We start from the raw sequence: 18,951 nt of genomic DNA on the forward strand, positions 1-18,951 counted from the left end.
AGCCATGATGATTAATTCATCCACGAGTGAAAGTGTCCAATAACAGGGAGATTAAGCAAGTAGTATTCTGCTCGTCAGGTGATCCTAACATGGCAGCCCCCATGAGGGGACCCTCTCCATATTTTTTTAAACAACTTTTATAAGGCTGCTAATATGACTGGAATCTTCATCAGTGAGTGGTTATGACTTAAAATTACAATCAATGTATTTAGAATACAAACTTTTTTAAATGACGAAAAAAATGTACAGAGTGGCCCTTTAAACTGTTTGTTCGAAAGTCATATGTTGATGCTGGAAAATGTTTACTTAAACGAGCGACTGTGTCTTTAAGACGTATTCCCACCACTCTCACCGCAGACGCGTCATCCCACTCGATCACATGACTCGAGTCTTGTGACAGTAAAGCGCGAGCAGTAGCAGGACAACCCGTTGTGTTGAGTTTGACTCGTCAACTAACGCAGGTTTCTGTCTTACAAACGAGAGAAATGGAGTAAAGGTCGCGATGGCGCATCTTTAGAACATACAAACGTGTTAACTACCTTTTCTTGCAATAACACGCATGAGCTGGAGTTGTCGTATGGAGAGCGCGAAGCAGAACTTTGTTTTGGTTTGTGATTGAACTCCAGTGATCGTCCACGCCACAGAAGCTCGACAGGATTTCAGGTCCGTTTGGTGAACAGGACGCCTCGGATCAGACAGTATGGCTAATAAACCTCTCCTCCAGGACAGACCTCCAGCGTACAACGCAGTCCCGGGTGCGTATGACTACGGCTCGATCCCCGCGGCCGCTCCACCCGCGGCGGGCTTCCAACCTCCAGCACCGCCGCTTTATCAAGGCAAGAGAACCACTAATACTGTATTCAACCAGTATCGGCGAGCAATAACTCACTTACAGCAGGGTCTGTGCTACACATCAATACTGCCTAAAAGTTCAGATAAAACTACAATATCAATTAGTTATAGCCATGGTAATTATACAGTGATTTGCTGGACATGTACAGGAATTGTATTCTCAAATAGGCTAAACAATTTCATTTTAGAGGTTTGAAGTCCATATGACTTAGTACATACTGATAGGAGTGTACACTTTGGTTGAGTTGGTTAGATAGTTATTAACTAATCACTGCTGTTGTATAGTTTATATATTACATCATCTTTTCTTGCTCACATGTCAATATGCAGGGACCCACTTTATGTACATAACCATTTGATACAATGTATTTAGTATGTACATACATGTTGTTGCATTACCCCAACCCATCCCTTACTCCTAAACCTACCCATATCTCAACCTCAGTAGCAGCAAATGTGGGCATTTCACAGAGCAACATGTCTTGTATGTATGTAATGTTAGTACATAGTAGTTAAGGCCACCTAATATAAAGTGTGGCCATATTCAGATCTGATAGCTCAAAACAACACGTAACACTTCTGCTCTTCATACAGTGTCACTCTGAGATAAGAGTAGATGTAAATTAGTCTTTATTATGTTTCATAGGTTATCCAGCGGCCACATCCGGTTATCCAGCGGCCACATCCGGGTATCCTGTGGTCCCCGGACAGCCTGCTGCCATAGCCGCCCAGCCAGCCTACAGCAGCACCTACACCATCGTCCAGCCCTCTGTGGTGGTGGTTGGAGGATGTCCGGCCTGCAGGTAAGTCTGACAATATACTGGACGTGCCATTGTGTACGAGTCGTCTGCATGCATACATTAAATGCACTATGCGATGTATAAGAACACATGAGAGATAGATACATAGTACATGGTTGAAGGGATAGTTCACCCCAAAATAAAAATATACTCACCCTCATATCATCCCAGACGTGTATGACTTTCTTTATGATAGATGTGGGTGAGAAACAGAGCTGAAATAGTCTTCCAAAAATCTTAATTTGTGTTCAGCAGAAGAAAGAAAGTCATACACATATGGGATGGCATGAGGGTGAATAAATGATGACAGAATTTACAGTTTTGGGTAAACTATTCCTTTAAGACCAAAAATACCATCATATGACATCTAAATATTCTATAAAAACTATAGCGGTATTTGCCAGTTAAACTAAAAGGAATGTGTTTTTGAGGGGAAATACATAAACTACTACAGTTTGTGGCACATGACAGACAACTGACTCTGGCAAAACCACTGTGAACTAATTTCTGGAAGTTTCACAAGTCTCTTTAAATGGCATGTCTTATCAGGCCATAAGTAGCGCTAGTTTTGGTTCACTTCAGTTTTAATGAGAAGCTTCCTTTTCCTGGAGAAATAGTAGAGCTTTATATCATGAGATGTCTAGGTGAAAAAAACAACACTTAAATGGGTGATGTTATACTGTATGTAGAATCTGTATTTTTCACGGCGGTTCATGTGACAACATGTGGTTAAAAATGCACGTTGGGTTTTGTTGTAACAAGTGAATCATCTAAAAAACAATTCTATATGGTCTTTTAGGCGATTCAATATTTAATAAATAATCAAATAATATCGTTCTTTAAAAAAGCAGTTCACTTTTTAAACTGTCAAATTCACTTGGAATAGAAATGCGCAAAAAACAACAACAAAAGTTGGCCAGCAGGAAATCTGACATTTTTTTCATCTGCCTGGCGCCTTGGATGGTTTTCGGACCCTGTGGGGAACATCAAAGTAGAACTAAAGCCAAGTGTTTAAGCAGTTCTCTTCCGTACAATGAAAGTGAATGGGGGACAAAAAGGAAACTTCTTTGACATTTGACTTTTCCAAGTCGCATGAAGTCATTTGATAACTTTGTGCAAGGAACATACTGAAATTTCAGTCGTTGTGTGCTGAAAATCTTTCTTGACAACCGAGGTCACCATTCATTTTCATTTGTATGGAAAAGAGCAGCTTGGACATTCTGCTAAAAATATCCTAAACTTTTTTTGGTGTTCCACAGAGGATAGAAAGTCATGTGGGTTTTGAAAGACATAAGGATGAAAAATGATGTCAGAATTATAATTTGTTTTTGGGTGAAATAATCCTTTAAAGTCATACAACAAGAGCTTGTGCATTTCTAACTACTGATAATTCGACTGCGTCATCATGGCCTTAAATTGGACTCTGACCAGCTTAGCGCTGTTGACAGATTTTTATTCAAGACATTCACTTCCTGCTTGTGCATGTGACATTGTGAAAAAGCCAGTCAGGTCACATCATGAGTGTCACATCGTCAGTTCTCAAGAGCTCATGAGAGGAATGATTTCACTCTGAACTTTGGGTCATACACCAGATCGGACCAGTTTAGAAAGCATGACTCTGCTTTGGATGTTTCATACTGCTAAAACGGACACACAGTGATGCACATGTCCATACAGTGTATCATTATGAAACTTCTTCCACATTTCTGGGTTTGAAACACAGAAGTAAACTAGCAGGCTGTACTTCTGTAACAGTGAATGCAAGACCGCATACTTTGCATACTTTTTCACGGAAAAGTATGCAAAAAATGTCCTGAGACATCGCTCTCTGACAGCTGTAGACACTGTAAACCGCAAACAAAAATGTGTCCACGGACATTGACGCTTGTCACCTGTCAATCATTTTGCTCGTTCTCTATGGCGTGCCAAATGGTTCAAAAATAAGACTAATGACTTGCCGAGGGAAGCTATTGAGTCACTCACTGATAGAACGGCGCTGACTACTGAGAAGGCGGCGGTGCATCTGAATAGGCTACTCGCTCTCCTCGTGCAGCGGAGGACTCGGCTTCTAAGTAGTCAGCGCTGTTCTTCCCTCGGCAAGTCAATAGCGTTTGAACCATTTGGCACGCCATAGTTCGCATAGTGTTGTATTTGAAGCGGATCATTGAGGTGCTGATTAATAATGTTTGTCAGTTGAGGGCGCCATTGTGGCACTATTGAATTTGAGAACCACAGAAACAAACAATGCTGCTCTTTTACTCGGTTTTGATCTCAAAATTATCGTTGGTGGGCGGAGTTTTGAAATGAGGGGGCGTGGCTAATTCAATGTCTCAGTCATGTGAAAGCATAAACTTTAAAATCAGAGCACCTTTAATGCTATCAGAGGAGAGAAAGATGCTGTTAACTATTTAAAAAAATACCTTTTTATTAGAGCTGAATGGGAGTTCACACCAAACAAATATGCCCTTTACTGCAAGGTGCCCACTACAGAGAAGATGCATGTTCATTTATGGAAAGTAAACGACAATAATTCAAATCAAACACAAATCGCACACTGGCCCACTTCGAGGACTGCGAGGAACGTATCTGTGCATTTCACACTGTCAGCAAAGCTAAGCTCATTGTTGCGTGATATGTGGTCAGCCAATGACAAAATAGGGCTCTTAGTACGAGCAAAAGCGAGTGTAAATGAACACATGTGCATGTGGGTAATTCTTTGGGCGCACTGGTGCGAGTGACATCTGAATTAACTCATGAATGAAACTGTAATTCAATTGGATGCTATTTATCTGACCTTAACGACAACCATTTTGGCGTTTCTACATTGGAGGGTGCACGAATAATAAAAAAAATGCCTTTGAGAAATTCATGAACTTGTTTTGAATGTTATTTTAGACTGGGATGACATGTCATGATGTGGTTAATCTCTGAATCGGTTTCTGAAACTGTTGTGTTGTGCTCTCTGCAGGGTTGGCGTGCTGGAGGATGATTTCACTTGTCTGGGAATCATGTGTGCCATATTCTTCTTTCCTCTGGGAATTCTCTTCTGCCTGGCCCTGCGTCAGAGGAGATGTCCAAACTGTGGAGCCACTTTCGGCTAGAGGGACCAAACCCGTCACTGTCTTTTTAGCTTGTTTTGTAATCGCCGCACATCAATAATGCCAAATATCACCTACAAACTATAGTAATTGAGAGATCACAATATTAAACAGCCATTAACTCTTATTGCTTTCTTCAAGAAGGTGGTGCATGTGACGAACTGTCCATGTTTTTAGTTTTCACATGCCTTGCAAGCACTATTTGCATTTTTTTTTTTCTTTTTTTCTGCTTTATGTAAAATCTTAAAGCCAGTCCTCCAGTCATCTAATCACTAGTGCCTTCACGATGGCAGAGTGAAACCATAAACCGATGAGCCTGGACTCACTGGGGTAATTCGCAGGCAGACAAGCGCCGACTCACTCGGAGTAACATTGTGTCTGTTGTATACATGAAACGTTGATGCAGACAATTTCCTTCCTTGATTTTGAATCCCATCAAAGAATGAGTTTAATAGCATCTAAATGGAGATTTTAGTTGTATTGGGAAAGAAATTTGCATGACCCCCCCCCCCGCTTTCCTCTGTATGTGGACTACAACAGTTTCTAGCCATCTGTCAATCACATCTTAGTTCTGACAAGATCAAAACACTTGTACCACATTTGTCTTAGTCTTAAGCGTAATTTCAATACACGCGGAGTTTCAAAAGTTTTTAGACATTTTCTTTAAATGACGAATGTTATTTCGGGGCCATGTTTTCCATGTACTGCACAGATGATCGATGTTTTATCTGCTGGGCTCTTCTGAAATCATCTTTGAGTGATAAATGTGCAGTTATGTTTCACTCAAGGTCCTCCAGAAATCTCCGAATTAAAATGAATCCTGCAATCAAGGGAAGTTGGCACCTAGAAAATGCCACCAATGAAGTTACTCTTTGACAATGGAATTGACAATCAGTCTTGGGTGTGTCCAGTGTGATCTAGTTCATAATTTTGGTTGAGTCATACTGTCTTTGCCACATTCATTTTATAATGGAAATGTTTTAGGTGTGCTATACAATATTACGCACACTTATGATCAGTTATAACTTTTTTAAAAGAGATTGTAAATAAATTCTACACGTGTTACTTGTTTTGTCTGAAGTGATTATATCAGCCATCTCTGACTTCAAAGAAAATGCACAGAACCCCTGGAAGTTTGTATAGAGAGCCTTACTGGTCAACTTTTGAAATTGAATGTGTTTACACAAATATGCTAATAACTACAGAAAACGTTTTCCTGATCTTTCAAATCTTTGGGTTTTTCTCCGCGTTTGACGTCAAAAACGTAAACCGGCATACGCACAACACTTGCACACTTTGGAAGAGCCTGTAGGAACGCTGGTTAAGGTGTTTACATGCAATGCAGTATTGGGGCAATGGGCAAAAACAACCTATTTCGATCCTTTGTGCTTAAGCTATTTATGACCGTACCCTGATAAAGAGAGCGATTTAGGACGACACATTGTCGGCTAATGCATAATCGATGTGAGATTGTGCACGTAAACATATTTTATTTGTATAATTTAAGGGCCAAATTATGTCAACTGGGCTGTCTAGTGCAGTTTTTTTTTTTTTTTTACTATTTAATGCCAAGAACAAATACATTTTCTTAACTTTCTTTTATAAAGCCGAACATGAGCATTGCAAGTAATGAGTGAACACATGGATTCTTCCCCCCCACAAAACTATATACAGATTTGGTTTGTTTCTTTGTTAAAACTAAGGCTTTTAATAGAATAAAATAATCATAAATCTGTTTTACCAACCAGTCTTTAGAAAGCAAAATTGTGTTTTAACTAATATATTAAATGAACAAATCTGACAGTCCTAAAATACAGTATGAACACTTTTCTAATTTTCTCAAGTTTTTCACAGACCCCCTAGCACTCATTTGCAGCCGACAGGATTGCATGTTTTAATGTGTTGTGTACATTTCTGTATTGAAAACTTAAGACTTTAATTTGTGGTCAAAGTTTTTTAACTTTTGAGTCATGAAATGTGACTAATTCTTTAAACAGTGCCTTCTTAAAAACACTTTCAAGTAGGACAAAAAATAAATATATATATATATACACACTATCAGCCAAATTATTAAAACCACCTGCCTAATATTGTGTTGGTCCCCCTTGTGCCGCCAAAACCGCGCCATCCCGCCTCTCAGAATGATATTCTTCTCACCACAATTGTACAGAGTGGTTATCTGAGTTACTGTAGACTTTGTTAGTTCAAACCATTCTGACCATTCTCTGTTGACCTCTAATCAACAAGACATTTTCATCCACAGAACTGCTGCTCACTGGATGTTTTTTTTGTTCAACAGAGAATGGTCAGACTGATTTGTACTAACAAAGTCTACAGTAACTCAGATAACCACTCTGTACAATTGTGGTCAGAAGAATATCATTCTGAGATGCAGGTTGGCTCTGTTTTGGCCGCATGAAGGGGACCTACACAATATTAGGCAGGTGGTTTTAATGTTTTGGCTGATCGGTGTATATATTTTATAATGCTTGGATTTCTGAATGTTAACTAGGCTGGTGTTTAGAATTCAGATATAGTTGTTCTTAGAAAGACTTAATTATTCATTTTTCTTTACAGTGTCTCTTGATATAAATTATTCATCCTTTCTTTTGAGGTTGAACAGTTCAGTTATACATTAACTTTCAGTAGGTAATGTTTAACAGCAGCACACATTCATAAATAAGATATTTTTATTTTCATACAGCAACGGTCTGAAAATCTCTGGCCATCAGCAACAGAAAGGCAAATTAATCCCTCAAGCATTAAGATAAATGAATCACTGACCAACTACGGATCATCATTCAATGTTGAGACTGATAAAAGCAAAGTTCTCCTTTTCTGAATAATAATGTGATTATTATTAAAATACAATCTGAGCTAAAAGTGCTTTTGTAGTTTATGGCGTTTCCTACATATAGCTTGCTTGATTCTACTTCTAAGGGCCAGCTGACTGAGTTAGCCTGCTAACTCCTGTAAACATTGTTACATAAACATGACTGTGCAATTCTGTCCATTTCCTATCTATAAACATCATTTGGATCATATCGCCTCGGAAGAAAGTCCCAGGTTCAATGCAAGTTAAGCTCATTCGATAGCATTTGTGGCACAAAGTTGATTACTATGGAGCTAGAACAAAGACTAAAGTATTTGAATCTGAATTTTGAGACAGGTGACATTTATCATAATTGAAGATTTCTATTATAATGTTTTAGAGGTAAAATTAACTAAATAATCAGATACAATTACAAATTCAAATTTTATAGATTAAGAAGAAATTCAGATCTCAAAAAGGTATATTGTAAACAAACTAGGCCAAATTAGGTTATCGTAGTCATCGAACTTGTGTCTACATCGGACCTTGCCAGAGAAATCTGGTAGCTCTGTGATTGGCCAAACTACAGCACAAAAAAAAAAAAATTATATATATATATTTTTTATAAATGTTCTATCAAAATTCTGATTCAAAAACTTTAGTCATTATTTTAGCTCCATAAATTACCACAGGAATATTTTCAACTCGGCCCTCATTTATAAAAGCAAAAAAAAACAACAACATGTCAGCGATTTCATCACACGAAATTCACATTAACTTGTATAATGTTTACATTATATAGCTACACTATTGAAACACAATTAGCATTTATGGACTGGCCCAATTCACTTCCATTGTAAATGCCTCACTGTAATCTAAATATAGTAGTAATCAACATTATGCTACAAATGCTGTTGATTGAGTTGATTGTATTGAACCCAGAATATTCCGTTTCTTTTGCACTTTCAGGAATCCATCAGTTCCAACTCATTCCAGATACCGGGATAATGCAAATCAAACATTTTAAAGAATAGTGCCATTGTTGATATTCATATCACCATAAACTAGGCTTTTTCCTCATATCAGTATAACAGTTCACTATCATCAGGACTTTTCTGCTAGTGCGGGGTCCCATCAAGTCTTGAACATGTCAACTGTTCTTTAAGAATAAAAAGTTTCTTGACTATGATTTAATAAAAAAGTTAAGATCACGCTCACCTTCTCGTGATATTTACAGAATGATACTCCCAATAAAATGGATGCCAAACATCGGACTACCTACCTTAGTGATCCTTAAGACCAAATAGCTATACGTCATTTCCCTCTTTCCATTTCTCTATATATAGACACATTCATAATATATACAGAGAGACAGAGCATTAAAAGGGATTGATATAAATAAAGTGGTTGAACTGTATGTGGTGCTGGTGTGCATATGTATGTTATTGTGAAACACAGTATGCTCAGGGGAGGGTCTCTTTTCAAATCCAGTGATCCTTGTGGAAGTGCATGTGTTTAAAATAGTCAAGTTCACGGTAGTCTGCACTGTGAGTGCATGTAGGCCGGTTGTGGTGCTGATCACATAACGGGGGCCGATCTGTCATTGGTGACCGTGGGCCGAAGTTTCACTGTAGCAAATGGATTCCCTCCCCTAAAGAGACAAAATACAGTGTTATTCTGCTCTAGCAGCTAATATGCTAGAAAATATGCTTTAAAGGCATAGTTCACTCAAAATAAACATTCTGTCATTATTTATACTAATTACATTATTTGTCACTCAGAAGCAAAAATGTAGCTTGAAAAATGTAGCTTAAATTGCTCAATGAGTGTACCTTTATTCCATTTTCCCACAGCAATGCAAACCATGTAACTTCTCTTTTTTTTTTTATAGATTTTTGCAAAAACTGGTATTAATGCAAAACTGCTTAAATGGAAGAGAATGGCTCATAAAATCTTGTGCGAAACTTTCTTTAGATTTGCATATACATAGTTCATAGTCTTCACTGGTCATTTATTCACTGGCTGACATAAAGCATGTGTGCAGAAGAAATGTCCTCATTTGAAAAGACAGACAGCATACATGACCTATTAACCCTCTTGGGTCGACGGACGCCGGCACATCCTGCTGGATATTTTCGTCATTACAGCGGAAACAACTTAAAATACTCCGTCATTTTTGGGTATACAGATAAGTGTAAGACATCATTAGAGAGTATAAAGGGTCTACTTTTATTTGTGTATACTCACAATAACAACAAAACCTTGTGCTTTTGTAAAGTAAAGAAAATAAAAAGAGTGAGCTGTCAGCAGTCATATTTCTGAAACACGTCACAATAATGAACTGAAACTCTGCGAATACTTATCACACAAACATGAAACATATGCTTAAAATGTCTACTTTTAAATAAAACAATTCAAATATAAAACAGATATTCTCCTGTAATGTAATCTGTATGAAACAAAGCGATGTACAGTTTTTACCGGTTCATCTAATTATAGCTAATGTGATCACACCCACCAGCAGACGCGCCATTCATACACTAATGTGCTGAGACGATCAAGGTAAACGCCCCCGACAGTGAGTATTTATTCATTTTTCTGCATGTTTGTAACGATACACAGGCGATGAAACTCCAGGATATTAAGGAAGAGTTAACATTTTCATCAGAAGAAGAGCGGGACTCCAATGAACATTTGTATTTTGAAGAGAGATTTGATCCAGCTGAGGATACAATTTCAGACGAGTAAGTAGGGATGCACCGAAATTTCGGCCGCCGAAAATTTTCGGCCGAAAATGGCACTTTCGGTTTTTGGCCGAAAGAGAAAAAAGGCCGAAAATATGAGCCGAAAATATATACCTCCTCGCCCCGCCCCTCAGTGCTCTGATTTCACTCTGGATCGATCTAGCCCTTATCACGGCGCTACCAAACAAAGGCCGATCATGTCAGCGGTGTGGAAATTCTTCAAAGTTTCTGATAAGGACATCACATTTGCGATCTGCAGTGTTTATTCAGCAGAACTTTCAAGATATATATATATACAGAGTACAGCAAGAGATTCTACAGGAAAGTGTCACAACTAGCGCAGCTACACCACAACTTGAGACGTATAGCTGAACTACGCCAGAAGCGACAATCTCCTTGACTACGGACGCATAAACAAAGACCGCTTTCCTTTGCTTGCGCGGATTAGCACAGGTATTATCTGCCCAAGCACCAGCACAGAGAGTGAGAGACTATTCAGTGCAGCATCTCATGTTCTTGATGAGCTTTCTGACAGGAGAGACGGTCAGAACGTTTAGCAACTTTTGTTCTTGAAGAGAAACCTGTCACTTGTACTTAAATAGAAAGCGGTCCAATCTGATGTGTATAGCAATTACATTACACTTGTTCTTCACTTGAGGATACATCTGTCGTTTACAGTTGAGGTTGGATTTAGTTCAATTACTGTTGTTTTGCACAATAATGTTCACTTAAAGTGTACATACGTTTACATAAACAGAATAGAGCACTGATCTATATATATAATTATATATTATAGTTCTATATAGATCAGTGGAATAGAGGCCCTCTGCCATTCTGTGTTCTGCCTGTTGTTTTAATAAAAATTACTGTTGCATATTTAAAGTTTTTGAAAGATGCTAGCTAAGTTCATTACTTTACTGTTGTTGTGCATATAATAGTTTTCTAAAACTTTACATTATTTGGATAATTGTTAATAAAATCTGTAAAATTTGATTTTTACAGAACTGAAAGAAGAATAATATTTAATATAGTTTTAATATATTTTTTGTCCAATTTTGTTGTGCTACTTTCAATAAAAGTGTGATTTATTTTATTGGTTTGTAGTTTTTCAATTCAGATTAATTAAATTCATGAAATTAATGAAAAAGTATAAAATTAATACAATTATACACAACATTTTTTTTTTTAAATAGGTAAAAATTTCGGTTTCGGTTTTCGGCCAAGTGCATCCTGGATTTTCGGTTTCGGCCCAGAATTTTCATTTCGGTGCATCCCTACGAGTAAGTCATTTAGTTTTCATTAGTTGACATGCTATTTTATATAAACATGTACATATTTTACTCGTGGGACTGTTTCCAGACTTGCCAGCCAGGATTCAGAGTATTGAAATTTTAAATATGTCTTAATAGGCAAGTTTTAGTTACATTTAAATGTTGTTCGGCTAAAGCAGGTATTTAAATTGTATGCTGTATAATATAAATATGATATGTAATATGATATAAAATGATATGAATGGTTAGATTATATTTTATCTAGCGTTTATGCTGCTTCATGATCATCAACAAAGCTTGTGCTTGCAGATATTTGTTCAGGTTAATTGAGTAAAATGCACTTTAAATATGCCCATATTAGAAAATCAGCATATTATAATGATTTTTGAAGGATCATGTGACACTGAAGACTGCAGTAATGAAGCTGAAAATTCAGCTTTGATCGCAAATTGCATTTTACAATATATTCAAATAGAAAACTGTTCTTTTAAATTGTAAAAAGAGTTTACACAATGTTTTTACTGTATTTTGTATCAAATAAATGCAGTCTTGATGAGCAGAAAATACTTCTTTTAAATGGTAATGTAGGTCTAAAATTAAGTAAATTCTTTATGTAAGAAAATGTATAGTCAGATAATTGTTTTTAAATTAAAACTTGATTTTGATCATTAAGTCTCCTCATATTCATTCTCTTTCTGTCACATTCCTCACTGATAGGCCCAGGTGAGGGGTCTTTGTCTCCTCAGGTGTGAATCACCTCAATATTCATGATAGTTCACGCCTCCTCGCATATGACCTTTCTAAAACTAAAAGTGTCTTACAAAAGTTCAATTACTATATTGTTTTGTATGAATGAGTGATCAGGATGGTTTTCACATCATTTTGTAGCAAAACCTCTAGGCTAAAAGATCCAGTTCTCAAAAGTCTTGTGGACAAATATTTATTATGTGTTATATGACCTTATTTCAGTAACTTAAAATTTTTGTTTTTTCAAAAACCACGCATAAACGTTATTTTCTCAAAAATACAAACCTTTACATACATTTTGATCACATATTATTGTAGCCCAGTTTGTGCTGAATACAGTGTTATCAGACTTTAGCCATTCATGTGTTTTTAAGCAACTGAAAAAAATCACAAATATCAAGGCATGTCAAAACTTCTCCAGGGCCCAAAACACCCTCAGACCTCAGAGGGTTAAGAGATACTCACCCCAGGATAGGGTGTATTGGCATCCCGTTTGACTGAGGCACCTAAAGGAAACAAAGAGAAGCACGTGTCAAAAATCTACAGGGAAGACAACAATTTATAAAGTCAGTGACAGCAGCACAGTCTCAGATCATGTGGCTCAGACTGCCAGGTAAGACGGGAATGTGTTCAGTTCAATGGCTGAATACACAAATTACAGTATATTGTTTAAGAGCTGTGAATTGGACACAGCAGCTAGTAATCTGCTATTACCACTGTCTGACAAACAGTGGCCATGTTAGCAATAGAAAATTAGTGTACTGCTTACTGCACTATACTATATACATATACAAGAACTGTTACAAACGTATGATACAATATATATATATATATATATATATAAAAAATTAACAAATGTAGAAGTTCATCTGGGTATTCCATGCCTACAGAATACCTGCATACTATAGAAATATTAGGAGTACAGTTTTGAATGCTCAAAACAGTGTGGAAGATCAAACTTTCCTTACATCCAGCAGTCACATGGTGAGACCGAAGTGAATCACCACACTGAAGGTCTGGCATCTAGTTCTGCTTGAAAGGCTAGTCAGTTTAAAATGTGTGAACTTAGTGATGGGTATGACAGCTAAAACACTAAAGATCTGATTTATTTCATCAGGCATGACTGCAGGATGCCTCAACTGTGTTAAAAACAGAGGGTGTTTTATGTTATATGAAACTGTCAACTTGCAGGCAGATTCCTAATTCATCTGTAGTCATGAAAATATACATATAACCTAGTATGTATGTAAAAAATATAACAATTTGTGCAATTTAGACAGTGTTACCTAACTCAGAAAATGATCCATGATCATAATATAGAACTATTTGTTGTCTTCTTGCCTTAAATGACTCTGAATTTGAACCCTGATGTCCGTTCGCACAACTGCTCTTTATATGTCATTATATGTCATATATAAATTAGCGCAGACAAATATTATTGTATGATTATAGTATTTAAAATATAAATACTTTATAAATACAATATCACATGAGCAAGAGTGCTGTCGTAATCAGTGATTCGATCTTGGCATGAGGCTTGTACAGCTGGCATTGCTTTTATACAACAGTTAAACAAACAAGTTAATAATAAATGCATAAAAAAAGCCATTTTTGGCGGCCGTCTGTAATTTTTTACATCCAAATATAAAAGCTCAACTTAGACACATACAGTGGCGTAATTGCAAAAAAAAAAGGTCTAATTTTACAGACCAATATATATATGGGAATTAACCCCTATTCTTCATTCTCTTTACAGTCGATCTCTTTGTACTTCAACAATACCAGTCATATGGAAAACATCAGTTGTTATTCCTGTTCCAAAAACCACACACACCCAACAGAACTGAAACACTACAGGCCGGTCTCGTTAACCTCTATCATAATTAAATGCTTTGAGAAAATAGTTCAAAACATTATGCTTCCTCATGTTTCACCATTTTTGGATAGTCTCCACTTTGCATATAAGCGGAAGCGAGGTACAGAGGATGCAGTGGCTTGTCTCTTTAACTGTCTACTTCAACACCTGGATACCCCTGGAAATGATGCCAGACTTCTTTTTATTGACTTTAGTTCTGCCTTTAATTCAATTCAACGTCATCAGTTAATCAAGAAGCTACAGTGTCTGCAAGTTCCATCACCACTAGCACATTGGATTTATCATTTCCTTTCGAATCGACCACAAGTGGTAAAGGTGGACAATGCATTATTGTTTTCAACACTGGCGCCCCTCAGGGGTGTGTACTTAGCCCATTTCTTTATATTCTGTATACAAATGATTGTCAGAGTCCAGTTACTACGACTCATTACTTTAAATATGCAGATGATACTGCCATTCTTGATTCTTTTTTGGATTATCAACGGTCCATAGCATTTTTTAGTACATGGTGTGATGATAACTTTCTTTACCTTAATATTTCAAAGACTAAGGAACTGGTTTTTAGCTCTTCCAAAACACTGATCCATCCTTCCAGTATTATCAGAGACTGACAGATATTCGTAAACATAAACATCTGTCAGTTCAGTCTAGTCTTCTGCTTCTTCTGTATCGAAATTGAGTCAGTTCTTATGTATGGAGCCATTTGTTTTTTCCATATGCTAACAGTGACCAATAAGAACAAACTCTTAAAGATAACTAATCTAGCGAGAAAAATTATTGGTATTCCTACCCCGAATTTATCAGACTGTGTTACTTTACATATGCTTCGGAAGGCACTTACATTTTAAATGATCCGGACCATCCACTTTTTCAGTATTTCATCTTCCTTCCTTCTGGCCGCAGGTATAGACTACCCATGTGCAGAAAGGCCAGTTATGGTAGGAGTTTTGTTCCTATAGCTATACGAGCTTTAAACACATGGGTAATCTATCTATCATCTGTATGCCTGTCTATCTATCTTTTTATTCTATTCCTATTCTATATCTATTCTAATTCTGTATCTCCACCAGAGGGCAGCTGTATACTGTGGAAAATACTGTACACAGTACAGACTCTTAGTTCAGTTAGTGCCATCTGACATCAAATCAGTCCACTGCTGTTGTTCAGCTGTGCATATTTACTCCACACACCAGAAAGAACTTGTCTATGACATCAACACTGCTATAATTGTAGCAACTATCTGGTTAGATGTTACCATTGTATAAACTGAAAGTGAGGTTCCCTAACCTAAACCACAATTGTACCCACAGCGTCACCACTACATTTCATGGTTACATGATCATGCTTTGCATTCTTTTCAGATTCAAAATTATCAGTTGTCTATTTGCCTTCTTTTTCTGATGTTTACTTTTTCTCTTTTGTGCTAACAGAAAACCAGGTAGGGAGCATTTTTTCACACAATGCCTTCAATTGCCAGCATTTAAGACTCATCCTCCCCCACCCCTGTCCTGCACTGATAAAAAAATACAGCCACTTTCTCTGAACAGGACAATCACCCATCCTGCTTGATGGCTTCTAATACAGTGAGTTTTTATGAAGAGTGTCCATGTTTACCACCTGGCCTTCCATGGTTTTTCACAGCAGGGAGCAAAAATTTGCTTGAGTAATTGCATGGCACGAGTCCCTTGTACGTGAGCCAACTCTCAGTGGGGAGGACAGGATCCGATTTGTAAGCACACTTACAGATCTGGCTCGAAAACGTATATAGTGTACACAAAAACAAGGGCATGATGTCATGAAGTGACCTAGAGTCAATAGAGCCAGTATCATGCCAGATTTATCCCCTCTGCAAAATGCTATCCCCCTTGGACCCCAAGAGGTAGCCGCTTGAAGTGCATGTTCAAAAAGAGTTATTGCGATATCTAATCAAAATATCCATTCAATTATCCGTTGTAGTAGTGGTAGCAACAAATAATAAATAGTGCAAAAATAAAGATAGTGTAGAAACGTGTGTATGGTATTTGCTAGGCTAATCATATGGTGGTAAGATAAGCTAGCGGACAAACAGTTAGCTTGTGAGCTGAGAAAAGAAACAAGAAATGTTAATTATGGCAGTGGTAGTAACAAATAATAAATAATTCATAACGAGAGCGTGCTACCTTGCATAGGGTATATGCAGGCAGGTAAGCAGGCTAATAAATTAGTGGTAAGCTTTTCTAGTAGGCTAACCGTTAGCTTGCAAGCAAATTGAGAAAAAGAAACAAATAGTGGTGGCAAAAAATAATACAAAAATTCTGATTTGTAATAACTTGCATAAGGTATATGCTAGGCTAGCAGAATAATCAGTTAGCTGGAAAATAAGCTCACAGACTAATCAGGTAATCTTAATAATAGTCGTGGTAGCAACAAGTAATACATAATACAACAAAATAATGACAGTTTAGTAACCTGCGTAGGTTATATGCTAGGCTAGCAGGCTAAAAAGTTTACGTAATATAAGCCAGCAGTCTAATGGGCTAATATTAATTATAGTAGTGATAATAACAAATAGAATTTTTTTGGCTAATCTATAAGGCTAGCAGTAAGATACATAGCTAACATCATGCTATGCTAGCAGGCTAAATGTTAGCTTACAAACTAACTGACTAAAATTAATTTTAATTATAATAGTGGTAGCTAGAAGGCTAAATGTTAGCTTACGAGCTAATGGAGTAAAAGAAATGAGAAAAGTTAATTATAAAAGTCGTAGCTAGAAGGCTAAATGTTAGATTATGAGCTGAGTAAAATAAATTAGAAATGTTAATTACAGTATTGGTAGCTGCATATAATAAGCAAAAAAATTATGATCATGTCATAACTTAGCTAGTTGACAAATCAGTAGAAAGAAGGGCTATCAAACTAGTAGTTTGGTATGGAATTTAAGTTTTAAACTTTCCTGTTTATATGTGACGTTAAATTTAGAAGTGACATCAATTAAATAATAATAATTAAAAAAAACACAACAGAAATGATCCTATATCATTGTTTCCACCCTTTCTGACTAATGATATTTGACCCATGATCTATAACTCTGCAAAAAAAATTTAAGACATCTAAGCTAATATTTTTCTATTTGTTTCCATGTCTCAACCTTGGAACTTATATCCCGAGGTTCCAGCTTAGTGTCAGACTCGACTGCTATGTGTCTCTGAGTGATGATGACAACTAAATGCAGCTGGTGCCAGCCAGACATCACTTTAGTCTTTTACGATGGACTTCAGAGGATGAACTGATGTCAACTCCAGCTGTAAGACATCGAATACTTCATATGCCTCTGCCTGAACCTTGGATTTAGGATGGACCCCACTGAACCTCACCGAAATGTCCTGCCGGTTGAATTGTGATGCACCTCACTGATATCTGCCTGCATAACCTTTGTTTAATGATGGACTACACTCTTGAAATGGAATACATAGACTATCAATTAACTGCCAAGGACAATTGCATGTAAGTGAACTTCTGCAATTAATCGAGGATGGACTTCAAAAGACATTAGTCATTAATCTTACAGTTCATAAAAATATTTTTTTTTAAACACTGGACCTTAACACTTAGTTTACTAATCTTAAACCATGACCCGCACTGTACACAAATAACTAATATTGCCATTATATTCATGATGTCAGCCAGAGGGGCACTGGCCCCCACAGTGAGCCTGGTTTCTCCCCAAGGTAATTTTTCTCCATTAACCAACATCTTATGGAGTTTTGTGTTTCTTGCCAAAGTCACCTTCAGCTTGCTCAATACAAATATGATATCGTTTTTATACACAATTTACAATCATATTTAATCAAACTACACAATGATGACTAAGACATTATAGATATTACAGTTTCATTTTCTGTTAATGCATAATTTTCTGTAAAGCTGCTTTGAAACGATGTGTGTTGCGAAAAGCGCTATACAAATAAAAATGACTTGACTAATTAATTTTCATTACTTTTGTGATACTGGAGAATGTTTACCAATTTGCTAATGAATCACTTATTAAAAACATTTAATAAATCACTGATTAGTGAACCATTTAAACTAATTCATTGAAAAGCACAGAATTCAGAGAACCATTTACTGACAAATAAGACATCAGTATGTCTTTGCAATCAAATTTTACTGTACAAAAGAACAATATTTAGCCAACTGCATTTACTATAGAAATGTCCATCACTTTTCCATGACTTTTGACTTTTCCAGGCTTATAAAACAATTGTAAAATTCCCCGATATCTCCAGGTTTTCTATGAGCGTGGTAACCTATCTATCATAATCAAGACGTCATACATCATAAAGCGATTCTGTAGGATTTCTATCTGGCACAGAGGAGAGTACCCATTAAACGTACTTGCAGCCAACAGTATCTGTTTTGTTTTTAGTATACTGAGGGGGGACAGAATCTTGCATGACACCAGACAGGGTAAATGATTGGGTAGATTTCCTCTAACAGACCCCAGTACCATCAGTCTGTAGCCAGTCATGGGTTTCAGGTTGAAGTCTGTGTGGAACTCTATCAGAAAGGTTGAGCCATGGCCTGGATGTGTGTGTGATGTGTGGTTGGGGCTCGCCAGAGGATTTGGTGAGCAATTAATATTTCACCACGCCCAGCTAAGAGAGGAGTATCCTTTCAGTGACTGGCCATTCAAACCCACTAACCCATAAATATCACAAATCAGGGTTTCCTCTGTAAAGCCCATACGCTTTGTGCTAATGCTAGATAGC

General features: G+C 37.0%; 2 protein-coding genes across 2 annotated transcripts in view; one reads left to right on the plus strand and one right to left on the minus strand.

Moving 5' to 3' along the window:
• Positions 1-387: 387 nt before the first annotated feature.
• On the plus strand, positions 388-5,815 carry LOC127647706 (brain protein I3-like). Its single transcript, XM_052132127.1, has 3 exons — positions 388-836; positions 1,499-1,655; positions 4,621-5,815. The coding sequence occupies exons 1-3, from the start codon at positions 701-703 to the stop codon at positions 4,751-4,753; spliced, it is 426 nt and encodes a 141-aa protein (XP_051988087.1). The 5' UTR covers positions 388-700; the 3' UTR covers positions 4,754-5,815.
• A 1,415-nt stretch (positions 5,816-7,230) lies between these two features.
• Positions 7,231-18,951, minus strand: part of LOC127647150 (brain-specific angiogenesis inhibitor 1-associated protein 2-like protein 1) — a 92,183-nt gene continuing 80,462 nt past the window's right edge. Inside the window, exons 13-14 of the mRNA XM_052131230.1 lie at positions 12,790-12,830; positions 7,231-9,213 (exon numbers count right to left, since the gene is read on the minus strand). Coding sequence (XP_051987190.1) covers positions 9,141-9,213; positions 12,790-12,830 — 114 coding nt within the window. The 3' untranslated portion in view covers positions 7,231-9,140. The remainder of the gene's footprint in view (positions 9,214-12,789; positions 12,831-18,951) is intronic.

Source organism: Xyrauchen texanus, chromosome 8 (genome assembly GCF_025860055.1).
Source record: "Xyrauchen texanus isolate HMW12.3.18 chromosome 8, RBS_HiC_50CHRs, whole genome shotgun sequence".
In the NCBI taxonomy this organism is placed as follows: domain Eukaryota; kingdom Metazoa; phylum Chordata; class Actinopteri; order Cypriniformes; family Catostomidae; genus Xyrauchen; species Xyrauchen texanus.